Source organism: Leptodactylus fuscus, chromosome 5, assembly GCF_031893055.1.
Source record: "Leptodactylus fuscus isolate aLepFus1 chromosome 5, aLepFus1.hap2, whole genome shotgun sequence".
NCBI lineage: Eukaryota > Metazoa > Chordata > Amphibia > Anura > Leptodactylidae > Leptodactylus > Leptodactylus fuscus.
In genome coordinates this window covers 192,489,692-192,508,315 of record NC_134269.1, presented here as the reverse complement: position 1 = coordinate 192,508,315, position 18,624 = coordinate 192,489,692, and the positions used below count along the sequence as shown (strand labels likewise).

The 18,624-nt window shown below is 43.0% G+C and overlaps 1 protein-coding gene across 1 annotated transcript in view; it reads right to left on the bottom strand.

The window, feature by feature from the left end:
- The window catches only part of PDGFRB (platelet derived growth factor receptor beta), a 102,428-nt gene that overhangs the window by 25,486 nt on the left and 58,318 nt on the right, over positions 1–18,624 (bottom strand). Inside the window, exons 12-17 of the mRNA XM_075274973.1 lie at positions 17,323–17,455; positions 4,629–4,733; positions 4,424–4,534; positions 3,709–3,862; positions 2,510–2,673; positions 703–821 (exon numbers count right to left, since the gene is read on the bottom strand). Coding sequence (XP_075131074.1) covers positions 703–821; positions 2,510–2,673; positions 3,709–3,862; positions 4,424–4,534; positions 4,629–4,733; positions 17,323–17,455 — 786 coding nt within the window. The remainder of the gene's footprint in view (positions 1–702; positions 822–2,509; positions 2,674–3,708; positions 3,863–4,423; positions 4,535–4,628; positions 4,734–17,322; positions 17,456–18,624) is intronic.

Sequence of the window (18,624 nt, the reverse complement as noted above, 5' to 3'; positions counted from 1 at the left end):
ACTAAATGGCTCAGGGAACAAAACAGAGATTTTGGGTCCATGGCCTGGAAACTCCCCAGATCTTAATCCCATTGAGAACTTGTGGTCAATCATCAAGAGACGGGTGGACAAACAAAAACCTACAAATTCTGACAAAATGCAAGCATTGATTGTGCAAGAATGGACTGCTGTCAGTCAGGATTTGGTCCAGAAGTTGATTGAGAGCATGCCAGGGAGAATTGCAGAGGTCCTGAAGAAGAAGGGTCAACACTGCAAATATTGACTTGCTGCATTAACTCATTCTAACTGTCAATATAAGCTTTTGTTACTCATAATATGATTGCAATTATATTTCTGTATGTGATAAAAACATCTGACAAACACACATAAAAACCAGAGGGCAGCAGATCATGTGAAAATATAAGATTTGTGTCATTCTCAAAACTTTTGGCCATGACTGTATATTCTAATATTGGTTACTGTCTAATAAACTCTGGTTATGTTCTGATCAATACTGGTAAACTTCTGATGTCTTCTGCTCAGGTTCTGATCTAATGACTTAGGTTCTTATTAATAATAAGGAGAGACTTCTTGTCATTGACCTTTCATGACGTTATTTAGTGGATTTTCATGTCAGGGTGTCATACAGGAGTCTGATTCCTAACTTGGCTCAATTCACTGCAACAATATAAATGATTTAACTATGACATTATATTGACTTACATTTTTAGAAGCGAGAAAGTCCATTCCATTGGCAACTTGATAGCTGAATCCAATTAAATCGGTAAAGCTGAGGACTGGGGATTCATTGATCACTGTGGAATAACTTGTCCTTTCTGGAGCTTTGGGAATAGAAATTAAGAAACTAATGTTTTTGCTTATTTGGCCTTCAATTAAAATGGCAATAAATACACACAGAGTATTTAGTTCATTCTTTGCTGAAATATTGCAATTATCTTACCGTAACAGCAGCCCTTAAGGTAATAATATATAGGTCCATGCACATCATTCTGCTTAGATGTTCATGCCATTAGAATACAGTACAGCTTCTGCTGTATTCCCAGTGAAAATGAAGGTGTCATTGAGGCTGAGCATAAGCTTCTTGCTGCTTACAGAAGAGTGAGGAGAGTAGCTGTAGACAACCTCCTCACTATGTTCACCCCTGAAGTTCCATTTTTGATCTTATCACTATCCCTAATATAGAATAGAGCATCGCAGACTGGTGAGAATATTATCCAATAGCTTTTCCCCTCACTGTTTGGCCGGGTTCACACGATATATATTGGCACGTAATGTGCCACCTAGACGCCGCGAGATCTTTTGCGGGCCGTATACGCTCCCATTGTTTTGAATGGGAGCCAGTACCGTACACACGGCGCTATTTTGCGGCCGTGATTTTGTGGCGGCCGCAAAATAGCGTCGCATATACGGTACCGGCTCCCATTCAAAACAATGGGAGCGTATACGGCCCGCAAAAGATCCCGCAGCATCTACATGGCACATTACGTGCAAAATTACATCGTGTGAACCCGGCCTTTGGGGGTCTATAAGCATAAGCAATCCCATATGCTTCAACCTCACCTACAATTACTTTTCTTTTGGTGACTGCAACATACACTGAAAATCTGTATGTTGGAGAGACTGGACAGCAGCTTAGAATGTGTATGAATTCACATTTCCATATAATTAGAGAACGAAGAATGGACCTTCCCGTGTCAAAACATTTCTGCAATGAGGGAATTTCAAATCAAAGAAAGAACAACGGATTTATGAGTGTAGATTTATGACCCTGCTTCAAACACTGGAGAAGGGGTTAAATGTCACATGATTTTATGTCATCTTACAGAAATCACTGACCTGAGACCCTGAGAACTGATAAGAACCTAGAATTGTTTACATTGTTTCTACCAATTACTAACAACCCTCTACCCCCCCTTCCTCCTAGAATTTTATCCCTATGTGTCCTTTTGTACATAAATATGCTCCTTCAGAAATGTTTTTTAAATTTACTTGAGAAAGGAGCCTAGAGTTCCAAAACGTTGTAATCTGTCATCATTATTAGTTCGCCATTAAAAAGGTATCAACTACTGAAGACTATCCTGTATTCTAAGGGGCATGCACACCTAACAGAGCATCACTAACATGATATGTAGAGGCCTACACATTTTGAACACCAGGGGGTGCCATTATAAACAATTATTTGCAATATTTCTTCAAGGATATTTTTTTCAGTAACAATACATTACAAAGTTATTAAATATTCATATTGAGAGTGCTTATTGCCATTTGTATTGAAGGCATGGCCCTTTAAACTACACAAACACTAGATGTCTGATATTTTTTTTTTACCAAACCACTTGTGTCTATAGGCAACTCGGCCCCTGTTACCTGTATTATATACCAGGAGTGGTGCTATTTCTGATAAACATTGACCTCTTATCAGGAAGCCCCTCCTTTATTCTGGATTTTACATTTTTTGTAATATTTTCTAAAAATATACATGTATTGTTCTTTTTGGCACAATACTGACCAGAATTGGAGTAATTTTCTAGTTCATAGGTGGTCCCATAGTTACATGGCTCAATCTCAGCATACTTGATCTCATCCTTAAGGTCCAGCATTGGCACGTAGTAAATGTCATCTTTGCTCATATCCATGTACCCACCATCACTTTCTACTGAAACTGAAATGTGACTGAAAAGAGAAGATGAAGGATCAGAATACGTTGAATACATAGAAAGATAGCTTAGTACATAATAACTTATTGAAAATAATCTGCAAAGAAAATCTTGGATGAAATAAGAACAAATATGAGAATAAAATATCATAATTAAATGGGTTTAGGGGCAGAATGGGTTGTAAAAAAATACTCATCATGCCAACCCCTCATCATTGCTGTTTAGGAGCCTCCTGATCTTTCCTTCCTGGCACCATCTCAACACATAGGAAATACCTAAAAATTCTGGCAGCTCTCCATTGCAGCCAGTGATTGAGAAGATCCCAGGAAACTGAAACCAACAGGGACCAAGTAAGCATAAGAATGGTGGTGGGGGAAGAGTGGGGTAATGTTTTTCAAGCCTAATTTGCCCCTTTCTTATGTAATTTTATTCCACTCGGAAACCCCCTTAACCCAGTAAAGCCACTATTTTGTTAGTGTGGGAAAGATCATGAGTGGTGACCACAGAGGAGAGAACCTCGGTCCTGGTCTGAACATTTGTGAATAGTGTTCTTTTTCCATTGAAAATGGGCAGCATTAAAGTTTGTGGCCGCTGCTTTATTCCCCATTGTTCCTATTAAATAAAATATACTTTCAGCCAAGTAGATGTATAAAGGATCATATCTTTGACCAATCTGAGGAGTTGCCTACTTCCGATAAACCATGCGGGCAGTCTAGTGTGTGGTGGATGGCATTATAGTCTTATCTAGTGTTCTAAACAATGGTTTGGCCCAGAAATGTTTAAATATAAGATCCGATATCCTGTAAGCTTTGTTCTGGACTGGTTTAACTATATGATCATTTTTATGCTGGACGAAACCAATCCAGTGATCATCTCCACTGAGTTGGTTTGGTCCACCCATCAAATAGCCTTGTATGTTTATGAGAGATTGGTTTATGCAAGAAAAGGAAATCTCTATACGTGGCAGCACACTGTCTAAGCTTTCCTTCCTTACATATGGAGTATTCCAGGATAATAATAGATTTGTACATATACTTAATATAAGGTCTACCTGGACATTCGTTCCCCAGTAGACGCATTACTGTAGACTTCATTTTCCTTCCGGCTCTTGTCAGCATAGTAGTGGAGGAAGGTATGCTTGTTCTTATGTAAATAATCCACGAGATCTCCATACCGGCAATATTCTGTAACTATGTATATAGGCCCTGTCAAAATAAGAAATAAAATTTATTTATTGGCTATTTGGGAAGACATTGTTTGATTCTAAACTTTTATCCATGTAAATTCTCCTTAATATTTTGCATGTAATAATATTTTGTACATAGGAACGAGTTATTAGCTTTTTCTTACTTCTGAAGAATTTCAGGAAGAAGCATGGTGCCATTATTAGTAAATCCTCTACAACATATGTAAGTGCCAATCAGGGTGACCCTATACGTCTTTCCAAATTGTTAGAGTATACTTGTGCATTTCCACTACTGTGGGGACAGAACAGACAAATAGCCCCTTCTGCCATCGTTCATCCACCAATAAGTCTACTGGATTTTCGGGAGAATGACCTACTGTTCTGGGAGTCTTCCTTATTTTGGGGGAACTCCCCTTCATTCTGAAATGTATGGTCACTTGTCATCTAGAAGAGCCAATGATGGCCATATCTGAACCCATTAAATACCCACAGGGAATAGAAAATTTTGGTAAGAGAACTTACATCGCACCTCATTAAAAATTAAAGACTCTCTAAGTGGACGAAGCAAAGCCATATTTACCTCCTTTGGTGCATGCAGCCAACAAGTTAACAATATTTAAGTGCGGCCCCAGATGGCTCATAATCTTCAGTTCTGACATAAGAGCCTGTTTCTCGCTGCTCCGAGCTGTGGCTGTAAGACAGCAGAAATTACAAAGGATTTTATAAAAAATAGTACAAAGAAAAAAATCTCAAAGTCTCCATCCAAGAAATATTTCAAAAATTACATTTCAGCATCTTTACAGCTACTTTTGTGGTTGACTGAGCGTGTCCTAATCCGTGAGCTGTAGCTTCTACCACTCTGCCGAATGCTCCAGAGCCAAGTGTACGGCCTGAAAAGAAAAAGTAAAGAAACGGAATTATTGATCAAAAATGTAATATATTGGTGTGTTATGCTTATATCTCAAATGTACTCTATATACATTATATATATATATATATATATATATATATATATATATATATATACACAGTCCTATGAAAAAGTTTGGGCACCCCTATTAATCTTAATCATTTTTAGTTCTAAATATTTTGGTGTTTATAACAGCCATTTCAGTTTGATATATCTAATAACTGATGGACACAGTAATATTTCAGGATTGAAATGAGGTTTATTGTACTAACAGAAAATGCGCAATATGCATTAGACCAAAATTTGACCGGTGCAAAAGTATGGGCACCTCAACAGAAAAGTGACATTAATATTTAGTACATCCTCCTTTTGCAACCCCTTACAAGCACTCATTACAATGTACAGGTCAGGTAGGTATTCCGGTTTCCTCCCCTTTTTCAGAGTTTTCCTCTGTGACTTTCTGCTTCCATTATATCTATAGGGAAACTGCTCGCGTTTCCGTAGGTATAACTGACATGCTGTGATTTCCAGAGCCGTAACAGTTTTGGAAATGGCAGCATGTCCGGAGCACATATTTTTAAGCTATTGCTATTGCCTTCCACTATACAGTGATTGTAAAACACTGCATTTATTCCGCAGAGTTTCCGCCACAGCCAGGCAATGTGGGGCCCCTCGGCCATAGATGGATCAAAGAAGCTTATTCCATGCGGAGACCACAACGCAAATGTGAAGGCAGCCTAAGTGCTACCCATATACTGTGCAAACCATGGCCACCTCACCCCAAATTTCCTCATTACTGTCCTGTGGGATTTTGAGTATTTCTGCTGCCCATAAAAGTTCTGCTAAAATTTATATGCAACAAAGTGTTAACGGTAAAGCTAAACCTTTAAAGTAATGAATAATATAATCTAATGTCTAATAATAATAATAATAATAATAATAATAAACATAGTAGATTTGTAGCGTAACATAGCCTGGATATATATACCGTACACTGGCAGTACTACATGTAGCAGGAAGAATAGTGCAGATAACTGTTCCTTAGTAAACAGTGACATCTACTAGTGGAAGTATAATATGCAGTGACTGGGAATGAAGGGAATGCCAGGGAAGGATATAATAGGTGGGGGTCAGCTATCAGCCTACAATTTATTATAACTAGAGATGAGCGAGTAGTGAAATATTCGAGATTCGATATTCATTTCGAGTAGAGCCTCAATATTGGACTAATCAATAGAATCGAATCCCATTACAGTCTATGGGAAAAATTGCTCATTTCAAGGGAAACCACTATTCGACTAAAGTAGAGTCACCAAGTCCATGAGTAGCAGGAGGAGAATGTTTAGGAGGAGCACTGTGCAGTTAAAGCGCATGGACCCCATAGACTATAACGGGTCCGTGGGCTTTAACTGCGCAGTGCTTGCAGTTGTGCTGATATTCCATTCGGGGGAGGGGGTTCCTCCTGCGCACTCCTTCCGGACTGAAGGCAAGTGCTAATGTGAACTTACTCGTCCTGCAGAACCAGCATTGTTTGACCGAATGCTATACAGTGTATAGCATTCAGCCAATCAACACTGGTTGTGCAGCAGGCTCTTCTTTGTTAGTCGGGAGAGCTGGCAGCTTTTGGTTATGCGGGAGCTTACTTTTTCTCATAGGAATGCATTGACCAGCGTTGATTGGCCGAATGCTAAACAGTGTACAGCATTCAGCCAATCAACGCTGGTTCTGCCGGAGGCTCATCTGTGACGAGTCTAAGATCGGACCACAATGGAGACTGCTGTGGTCCGATTTTAGACTCCGCCTCCTCACAGATGAGCCAATGTTGATTGGCCAAATGCTGTACACTGTATAGCATTCGGCCAATCAATGCTGTTTCTGAATCGAATCTTTACTGCGAATAGGAGTAGTATTTGAAGGAGTACGAGTATTTCGAATACCGTAGTATTCGATCGAATACCTACTCGATTGAATACTACTCGCTCATCTCTAATTATAACGTGAGTTGTAGAACACTTATAGATTATATTCCTGCAGCCTGCTCCTCTTTCCTGCATGTATGTAGTTAGTTATCTGGTTCTTCTTGTACTTGTTGTATTTATACTATGTATGTAGCCCCTTCACAAATGTACAGCAGCATGGAATAAGTGTCACAGTAATAATAATAATAATAATAATAATAATAATAATAATAATATCACTTTATCTCTCCTGCAGTTGTGCTACTGGAGATCTGAGGCTTCTCAAGAATAACAGCTAATTTCTGAAAAAACCCCAGTCATCAGTGTCTAACAAAAAAGGTATTGTCCAAAATGTAACCCCTCTCTATACTGTACTTCCTATTGTACCTCATACATTGAATCTATCTATCTCATATCTATCTATCATATATATATATATATATATATATATATACACATATATACACATACAGTATATCTACCTACCTACAATATCTATCTATCTATCTATCTATCTATCTATCTATCTATCTATCTATCTATCATCTATCTATCTAATATCTATCAAATATCTATCTATCTAATATCTATCTATCTATCTATCTATCTATCTATCTATCTATCTAATATCTATCTAAATCTATTTGATCTTATTCCCTTACCAAAGTGATGCAATTAGAAATGCATGTACAATGCAGGGTCCTTATTCTTTACACATTTACACCTGTAGCAAGACATGTGAAATGTAATATTCAGGGACATTACTGATCTGGGATTCTGCAAACTGAGCAATGAGAATATATAGATTGCAATTACCATCTCGCCTGGGTGTGATACTGAATTATGACGAGCATGACCAAGGTGTTAAGACAAATAAGTGTTAAGGAATTGGTTATTAAATGTGTATTCTGTGGAAAATAAACTTATACATTCAAAAAGACGTCCATCTTCAAATATTATATATATTATGCAACGGTGTTCAGAAAGTACACAAAATGAAAGGGTAGACTTTAGCAGGTATATGAAGTGTTTTTTTATTAATGAACATTTGACCGGAAACCATGGCAGCGCTGCAGGTAGACTGAGATGTCGGTTTTCTATCCCTCACTGCGTCATGTGAAAGGAGAAACGAAGAGGAGAAAGCGCTTTATTGGGAAATCAGTTTAATCACTGTTACTTACTTACAAGAATTGCACGAAGTGCTGGCCGCCTGCCTCGATGCAACCAGTGCAACGCCTGGAGATGGATTGACGCACCCGTTCACAGACTCCTGGCATGGCCAAATACAGCCTGGATGCAGTTCACGAGCTCTTTGTGGGTTGGCACAGGCATTGCGTACACAATGGACTTGGCATGTCCCCACAAGAAAAAAATCAAGTAGGGTCAAATACAGCAAGTGATAGGGGCATAGCACAGGTCCACCGTGTCCAATGCACCGTATCGGCCATTGATTATTGATGTGTTCACTGACCGTGCAGCAATAATGGGAAGGTGCTCCATCCTTCTGGACCCACAGTCTTGCCCTCATGCTCAAAGGCACGTCTTCAAGCAACACCAGCAAATCATCCTGCAGAAATGCACTGTGCAGGTCTATCTGCCGCCATGGTCATTTCCGGTCACATGTTCATTAACAAAAACAATTCATATACCGGCTAAAGTCTACCCTTTCATTTTGTGTACTTACTTTCCGGACACCCTGTATATATATCTGTACTGAATGAATGTGTGCAGATCAGGACCCGGATACCTCTGTTCTTTGTTAGTCCTTCCTACCATTTAGCGGTACAAAGAGGGATCATGTGATACTATGGAGGAGCCACTATGGAACATTATATTGCATGGGGGTGCTATGGGACATTATACTGTATGGAGGGGTCACTATGGGACATTATACTTTATGGAAGGGTTATTATGGGACATTACACTGCAAAGAGAGGCCACTATGGGATATTATACTGTATGGGGGCAATATACTGTGTGGAGGAGCCCCTGTGGGACATTATTCTGCTTAGAGGGGCCAATATGGAACATTGTATTGTGTGGAGGGTCTAGACATTATTCTGTCACAGGGATCTTTGGTGAGGGAACGAGGGGGAGGCAGTCAAGCTTTCTGATATACCATCATTTGACATGCGAGAACAATATATGTAACTTATTATTTCTTACCATTGCCAGGTTACAATATTTTATAGTGATTTTTTATCTTATATTAGATTATTTACTTGTTATATACTATTATTATTTTCTAACCACAGATTTATGGGCGGTCATACCCTAATTTGTAAAATCAAGCCTGTAAATACCTACATTGACCACATGGGGGCATCCTTTGCCCATTCATTTTTTTGTCCCATTAAAAATCCCAGCACATTGTGATAATGATAACTTGCTGCAGTTTATTTTACTATCTCCATCTCTCTAAAGCAAAGAAGGCCATTTGCATTCTCAGAATATAGTTCGCCGCCTCTGCTTCTACCGGTGATAAAGTATAATGGGCAGCCTGCAGTAAAGTTACTAATGAATGGGTACGGCTTATAGAGAGCTGATCCTACAACAGCGGTGCTGGCGGTTTTATTTTTGACAGTAATATAAAATGAATGTATAATATAGCGTTAAAGCTGTCATAGCTGAATGGCGTCAGGCGATCACAGCTATGTGGCATGAAGTGTAGCATTGACGCTAGGTGACAGGTACAGATATAAAAACCGTATCAAATGCAAGGGCCTAGCTATGAAATGAGAGGAGACGGATCATCTACAATAGTCATGCATGGTGATATAATGTATTGGTTATTACTAGGCTTTTCTGGGGAAAAGATTCAGATCTGTATCTATATACCCTGGCCACGGCGGTACAGCTTGTCAGGCCCTCCTGGCATCAAGCACATTGCTACATGCCCAGCTGGCTCCCTTCACTCAGCACTCTATTATTTTGCATGTGTAGCTCACCAGAGGGCAAGAGAGGCCAACTGAGAGCCCCTCCCAGTGGCGTAACTAGGATTGGCGGGGCCCTGTGGTGAACTTTTGACATGGGCCCCCCCCCAACCGACACCGAAGACCTCGACTGACCCCCTCCTACGCATTCCTGCGCGTTCTATTATGCCCCATAGTGGCCCCTGCAATCAGTATTATGTCCCTTAGTGGCCCCTGCACACAGTATTATCCCCCATAGTGGCCCCTGCACACAGTATTATCCCCCATAGGGGCCCCTGCACACAGTATTATCCCCCATAGTGGCCCCTGCACACAGTATTATGTCCATTAGTGGCCCCTGCACACAGTATTATCCCCCATAGTGCCCCTTGCAAACAGTATTATCCCCCATAGTGGCCCCTGCACACAGTATTATGTCCCTTAGTGGCCCCTGCACACAGTATTATCCCCCATAGTGTCCCCTGCACACAGTATTATTTCCCACTGTGGACATCCATAAACAATTATTATACTCTGGGGTCTTTTCAGACCCCAGAGTATAATAATCGGAGACCCGGGGGAATAAAAACATAAAAAAACTACTGTTTCTTACCTGTCCCCCGGCTCCTACGCTGTCGACCTCTGCTGCCGTCCTTGTTCAAAGACGTCGGACGTCACATGACCCGGGACGCAGGCCGGGTTCATGTGACGTCTGAGATGTCAGAAAGGACGTCAGGAAGGAGGCCTGGCAGGATCGTGGAGAGGTAAGTAACAGTGTTTTTTATGTTTATTACCTCTCCTGGTCCGCCAATCATTATACTCGGGGGTCTGAAAAGACACCCGAGTATAATGATAGCAGCGGTAGCGGCTATCACCGGGCCCCTAATTTCCCGGGCCCTGTGGCAGCTGCCTCCGCTGCTATGGCGGTAGTTATGCCACTGGCCCCTCCATACAGTATAAGGGTGCATTCAGACTACGTAACGCCGGGCGTGTATGAGAGCCGTACACGCCGGCATTACGGCAGACTGCCGAACACTTCCCATTCACTTCAATGGGAGCGCTCGTAACAGCGGCGTTTACGAGCGCTCCCATTGAAGTGAATGGGAAGTGTTCGGCAGTCTGCCGTAATGCCGGCGTGTACGGCTCTCATACACGCCCGGCGTTACGTAGTCTGAATGCACCCTAATACCCCACTACTGAACACCTTCTACATGTGACCACATAAATAGCCATTCCACATGATAATGTGTTTTTCTGAGCCAACTTATTGAAGTCTGTGGGAGAATTGTCTAGACTTGTTCTGTAGACAGAGAGGTGTAGATAAGCTGAGTATTATCTATTGAGGTGTGACCTTCTATTGTAATCTTGTTTGTATTGTGAGAAGACTACAATAAAAAAAAATCCTCTACAGAATTGCCAAGTGTCTCAGTCTATTGTTAGGATTAGTAGTCAGAGTGAAAATAACAGGATATAGTGCTTTAAAAAAAATAAATAGTAGCATGGAAATAAAAAAATATATCATAAATTCTTAAAAATGTGTTTAGGATATGTTAATAGTAGAATTAAAGCTTTCCACAATGCAGAGGTGACCTTACAAATCCCAGGACTTCTTCCCATTTTCGCCTTCTTTTCCTTGGTCCTGCTTTGTCTAAATAAGTCAGATAATACTGAGAAATATATATAAAAAAAATTCTGTGGGTCTCAAGAGCTAGACTGTGTCCCCCTCCTCCTTCTCATTCTTCTGTGTCAGGATAAAAGATAACTGGCTGCAGCAGGAGCCTCCCCCCCCCCCCCCTCTGCCCTGTGTGAGATAGGACAAAAAGATCCTAATGCCTTATGATGAGCATGGGGTTAATATAATAAAGGCAACCATGCTTCTTGGTTATGGTGCTATGTTTAGTGTTCTTTTCTTTTAACCTGATGTAGTTGCAGGCAGTTCTATAAAAAGCAGTGAAAAAGGGCAGCATATGAGAAAATGATATTTATGGGATATATTTTTAGCAATCATATGGTTAATTACACTGACATTTACAGTGTAAACAAGGTGGGAGATTATTCTCGAGCCATGTGTTATTAATAGCACATGTAAAAATGGTGATATTACATTATACCGCCATATAAAGCTGTGGTTATGCCTGGTATAGATGGCACAGGAGAGGCTTCTCTTGCTTTTGGACATGACCTGTTGGCATACAGGTAGGATATCTATGAGCTGTGACTAAAACCCAGGGAGAACATGCCGTATACCTAGGAGAGACATGGACCTGATAGAGTGCTTCTATTACTCAGGACATGTGTGATCGTAGCCTTAGGGGTATGACGGAATGTATTTGAGTAGGGCGATATTATACATAAAAGAGAGATGGCCGGAGAGCAAAAGATAACACAGATAAAGAACTTCCTGGGGGAACAGAGTCCTGAATAAGTTCTTGAATTGGTTCTTTCCAATTACAAGGCTGTGATATCTGAAGATGGCGTCCATTGAGGATTGGTGATAGTATTAGGCTGGGTTCACACTTTGTGTTGTGGAATTAGTTTCTGAGATCTGTCTAAAGATCATAAAGGCTAAAGCCCCACGGGACATCCCGCAGTGGGACATCGCGTGGGGCCTTAGCCTTTATGCAGTAGCAACTAGAGATGAGCGAACAGTGTTCTATCGAACACATGTTCGATCGGATATCAGGGTGTTCGCCATGTTCGAATCGAATCGAACACCACGTGGTAAAGTGCGCCAAAATTCGATTCCCCTCCCACCTTCCCTGGCGCCTTTTTTGCACCAATAACAGCGCAGGGGAGGTGGGACAGGAACTACGACACTGGGGGCATTGAAAAAAATTGGAAAAAGTCATTGGCTGCCGAAATCAGGTGACCTCCATTTTAGACGAATAGTGGATTTCAAATCCGGGTCATATGAGAATGTGAACTTTGTGACTATGAGACAGGGATAGCTGTACAGGCAGGGATAGCTAGGGATAACCTTTATTTAGGGGGGAATGTTATTAAAAATAACTTTTTGGGGCTCTATCGGGTGTGTAATTGTGATTTTTGTGAGATAAACTTTTTCCCATAGGGATGCATTGGCCAGCGCTGATTGGCCGAATTCCGTACTCTGGCCAATCAGTGCTGGCCAATGCATTCTATTAGCTTGATGAAGCAGAGTGTGCACAAGGGTTCAAGCGCACCCTCGGCTCTGATGTAGCAGAGCCGAGGCTGCACAAGGGTTCAAGCGCACCCTCGGCTCTGATGTAGGAGAGCCGAGGGTGCACTTGAACCCTTGTGCACCCTCAGCTCTGCTACATCAGAGCCGAGGGTGCGCTTGAACCCTTGTGCACACTCTGCTTCATCAAGCTAATAGAATGCATTGGCCAGCGCTGATTGGCCAATGTATTCTATTAGCCTGATGAAGTAGAGCTGAATGTGTGTGCTAAGCACACACATTCAGCTCTACTTCATCGGGCTAATAGAATGCATTGGCCAGCGCTGATTGGCCAGAGTACGGAACTCGACCAATCAGCGCTGGCTCTGCTGGAGGAGGCGGAGTCTAAGGTCGCTCCACACCAGTCTCCATTCAGGTCCGACCTTAGACTCCGCCTCCTCCGGCAGAGCCAGCGCTGATTGGCCGAAGGCTGGCCAATGCATTCCTATGCGAATGCATACTTAGCAGTGCTGAGTCAGTTTTGCTCAACTACACATCTGATGCACACTCGGCACTGCTACATCAGATGTAGCAATCTGATGTAGCAGAGCCGAGGGTGCACTAGAACCCCTGTGCAAACTCAGTTCACGCTAATAGAATGCATTGGCCAGCGCTGATTGGCCAATGCATTCTATTAGCCCGATGAAGTAGAGCTGAATGTGTGTGCTAAGCACACACATTCAGCACTGCTTCATCAAGCCAATACAATGCATTAGCCAGTGCTGATTGGCCAGAGTACGGAATTCGGCCAATCAGCGCTGGCTCTGCTGGAGGAGGCGGAGTCTAAGGTCGGACCTGAATGGAGACTGGTGTGGAGCGATCTTAGACTCCGCCTCCTCCAGCAGAGCCAGCGCTGATTGGTCGAGTTCCGTACTCTGGCCAATCAGCGCTGGCCAATGCATTCTATTAGCCCGATGAAGTAGAGCTGAATGTGTGTGCTTAGCACACACATTCAGCTCTACTTCATCAGGCTAATAGAATACATTGGCCAATCAGCGCTGGCCAATGCATTCTATTAGCTTGATGAAGCAGAGTGTGCACAAGGGTTCAAGCGCACCCTCGGCTCTGATGTAGCAGAGCTGAGGGTGCACAAGGGTTCAAGTGCACCCTCGGCTCTCCTACATCAGAGCCGAGGGTGCGCTTGAACCCTTGTGCACACTCTGCTTCATCAAGCTAATAGAATGCATTGGCCAGCACTGATTGGCCAGAGTACGGAATTCGGCCAATCAGCGCTGGCCAATGCATTCTATTAGCCCGATGAAGTAGAGCTGAATGTGTGTGCTAAGCACACACATTCAGCACTGCTTCATCACGCCAATACAATGCATTAGCCAGTGCTGATTGGCCAGAGTACGGAATTCGGCCAATCAGCGCTGGCTCTGCTGGAGGAGGCGGAGTCTAAGATCGCTCCACACCAGTCTCCATTCAGGTCCGACCTTAGACTCCGCCTCCTCCAGCAGAGCCAGCGCTGATTGGTCGAGTTCCGTACTCTGGCCAATCAGCGCTGGCCAATGCATTCTATTAGCCCGATGAAGTAGAGCTGAATGTGTGTGCTTAGCACACACATTCAGCTCTACTTCATCGGGCTAATAGAATGCATTGGCCAGCGCTGATTGGCCGAATTCCGTACTCTGGCCAATCAGCACTGGCTAATGCATTGTATTGGCTTGATGAAGCAGTGCTGAATGTGTGTGCTTAGCACACACATTCAGCTCTACTTCATCGGGCTAATAGAATGCATTGGCCAATCAGCGCTGGCCAATGCATTCTATTAGCGTGAACTGAGTTTGCACAGGGGTTCTAGTGCACCCTCGGCTCTGCTACATCAGATTGCTACATCTGATGTAGCAGTGCCGAGTGTGCATCAGATGTGTAGTTGAGCAAAACTGACTCAGCACTGCTAAGTCTGCATTCGCATAGGAATGCATTGGCCAGCCTTCGGCCAATCAGCGCTGGCTCTGCCGGAGGAGGCGGAGTCTAAGGTCGGACCTGAATGGAGACTGGTGTGGAGCGACCTTAGACTCCGCCTCCTCCAGCAGAGCCAGCGCTGATTGGCCGAATTCCGTACTCTGGCCAATCAGCACTGGCTAATGCATTGTATTGGCTTGATGAAGCAGTGCTGAATGTGTGTGCTTAGCACACACATTCAGCTCTACTTCATCGGGCTAATAGAATGCATTGGCCAGCGCTGATTGGCCGAATTCCGTACTCTGGCCAATCAGCACTGGCTAATGCATTGTATTGGCTTGATGAAGCAGTGCTGAATGTGTGTGCTTAGCACACACATTCAGCTCTACTTCATCGGGCTAATAGAATGCATTGGCCAATCAGCGCTGGCCAATGCATTCTATTAGCGTGAACTGAGTTTGCACAGGGGTTCTAGTGCACCCTCGGCTCTGCTACATCAGATTGCTACATCTGATGTAGCAGTGCCGAGTGTGCATCAGATGTGTAGTTGAGCAAAACTGACTCAGCACTGCTAAGTCTGCATTCGCATAGGAATGCATTGGCCAGCCTTCGGCCAATCAGCGCTGGCTCTGCCGGAGGAGGCGGAGTCTAAGGTCGGACCTGAATGGAGACTGGTGTGGAGCGACCTTAGACTCCGCCTCCTCCAGCAGAGCCAGCGCTGATTGGCCGAATTCCGTACTCTGGCCAATCAGCACTGGCTAATGCATTGTATTGGCTTGATGAAGCAGTGCTGAATGTGTGTGCTTAGCACACACATTCAGCTCTACTTCATCGGGCTAATAGAATGCATTGGCCAGCGCTGATTGGCCGAATTCCGTACTCTGGCCAATCAGCACTGGCTAATGCATTGTATTGGCTTGATGAAGCAGTGCTGAATGTGTGTGCTTAGCACACACATTCAGCTCTACTTCATCGGGCTAATAGAATGCATTGGCCAATCAGCGCTGGCCAATGCATTCTATTAGCGTGAACTGAGTTTGCACAGGGGTTCTAGTGCACCCTCGGCTCTGCTACATCAGATTGCTACATCTGATGTAGCAGTGCCGAGTGTGCATCAGATGTGTAGTTGAGCAAAACTGACTCAGCACTGCTAAGTCTGCATTCGCATAGGAATGCATTGGCCAGCCTTCGGCCAATCAGCGCTGGCTCTGCCGGAGGAGGCGGAGTCTAAGGTCGGACCTGAATGGAGACTGGTGTGGAGCTATCTTAGACTCCGCCTCCTCCAGCAGAGCCAGCGCTGATTGGTCGAGTTCCGTACTCTGGCCAATCAGCACTGGCCAATGCATTTCTATGGGGAAAAGTTAGCTTGCGAAAATCGCAAACTGACAGGGATTTCCATGAAATAAAGTGACTTTTATGCCCCCAGACATGCTTCCCCTGCTGTCCCAGTGTCATTCCAGGGTGTTGGTATCATTTCCTGGGGTGTCATAGTGGACTTGGTGACCCTCCAGACACGAATTTGGGTTTCCCCCTTAACGAGTTTATGTTCCCCATAGACTATAATGGGGTTCGAAACCCATTCGAACACTCGAACAGTGAGCGGCTGTTCGAATCGAATTTCGAACCTCGAACATTTTAGTGTTCGCTCATCTCTAGTAGCAACACATTGCGGTTCTTCTTGCAGTACTTTAGAAAGAACGTTTGCAGAGTTTTCCTCTGCGGACTTTCTGTTTCAATTATACATATGTGGAAACCGCCACTTGTATAATTAACATGCTGCAATTTCCAAAACCACGCCAGTTTTGGAAATCGCGGTGTGTCTGCACTGCGGTTTTTACTGCAAAGTGGGCATGGGATGCAAATGCTCTGGCTGAAGAAGGGGAAAAAAACTGATTTGTATCTACCTTTCATGAAAACTCCAATACATTTATGGGTTGTTTTTAAAAAAAAAAAAAAAAAAACCTTGAGTCCTGATAAATCCAATGGGTCACAAGTGGGTAAGAATTACATCATCTAATATCATTATTTTACAATTTTGTACATCAATATCATAGCCAGGAAATCCACAGCTATATTGACTCATCCAATTGTATGATATCCACTGTGACATGGCTCCCAAATTCATGGATGGACTTTCATAACCACATTATTCTCTTACCAGTCAAAGATGTTAATCTGGGTTCTTAGGCATAAGGGTATGTACACACAGAGGAATTTGGCACGGATTCTATATTCTGCCTTAAAATCAGCTTCAAATTACACCTAAAGCCAGCCGCCATTCATTTCAATGGGAGCCAGATGTTGATTTTTCATGTAGCAGGTTTTTTCAGCTAGCGTAAAAATAAAGAATCTGCCTCGAAATCTGCCTAAAATCTATCTCTAATTCATTTCAATTGGAGGCAGCAGTGTAGTAGTTGTGCAGAATTTAGAACATAGCCCTGCCCAATGAAGACAAAATACAGTGCCCGCTTCTCCATATTCAGTGTCAAAATTAGGTTCAAATTCAGCATAAAATTCTTCCATGTGAACACCCCTAAAAGCCCCACTTAGATAGACCCACTTCAACCAACAAGTTTGGTAGTTTTCTGTAATTACCTAAAACTAGTTTGTCTCTTGAAATTTCCCAACTTGAGTCATACGGAAGCTGTAGAGGGTCCACGTAGATGTACTCATGTCCATCAGGACTGACCGACTCAATCACTTTCCACCGAATTTCATAACGTGGTTTCTGCAGATTCAAGAATAAAAAAATAAGTTTTCCTTCACAAGAAACTTACTTGTTACTGTATGATTTTTATCATTATTATCAGAGGTGGAATCTGAGAAGATCACGTGAAGGTCCTAAATTTCCATCAACCTGAGAAAAGAATCAAATGAATTTTGTACAAAATACCAATTGTACCTACAAAACCCTCATCTTTTGCTAGAAACATTATCTTGGTTACGTTATATTAACAAATTCATGCCAAAACTTGTTCATAGTATAAACAGGGGCATAACTTGAGGGGTGCAGAGGGTGCAGTTGGACTGGGGCCCAGGAGACTTAGGGGGGCCCATAAACACTGACATCAGTAATGAGATTGCAGCTTCCATCTGGTCCATAAGCCAAGGAAGGGCCACAGATTACCCTAACCACACTAAGGGTCCATTCACATGGAGTAACGTGCCACATGATGTGGCACGTATACGGCGTGTGAGACTTTGCGCGCCGTAAAAGCTCCCATTGATTTCAATGGGAGCCTGGATCGTATACGCGGCGTTATTTTGCGGCCGTGATTATACGATCCAGGCTCCCATTGAAATCAAAGTCTCACACGCCGTATACGTGCCACATCACGCGGCACGTTACTCTGTATGTATGGACCCTAAGGTTGACTAAACTCCTTAGCACTGTAACCATCACTATCAAGAATTCGCTGTAGCAATGAGGCAGGGGGCCCGGACAAAAGATTGCACGCGGACCCACAAGACTTTAGTTACGCCACTGGGTATAAATCAGATTATTTTGTCATTCCTAGGATAGACTACTCTAAACCACATACCCAGCAATGACTTTTTCTAATTTTATAGTTCTTAGCTCATTTGCCTTCCTTTAATTTTTTTTGCCTATTCTAGAATCAGATTTAACAGTTTCTGTAAACACCACATCTTAGATGTGCAAATGTTATACAGAATTATATAATCTTCAGATGTCCTTTATTACACAGTAAGTAAGCGGCCATTTTCTTGTAGCCTGTAGGCATGCGCAGTCGGCTCTGCCCGAAGCCGGAGGCTTACAAGTTTTACCGCCTGCACCGGAAGAAGACACAGGAAGATGACGTTCCTGAAGAAGATGGAGGTGGCGCTGGAGAGTTCTCTGCCAGCATTGGGGATGCCCCCAGTGCTGCGAGATAACTC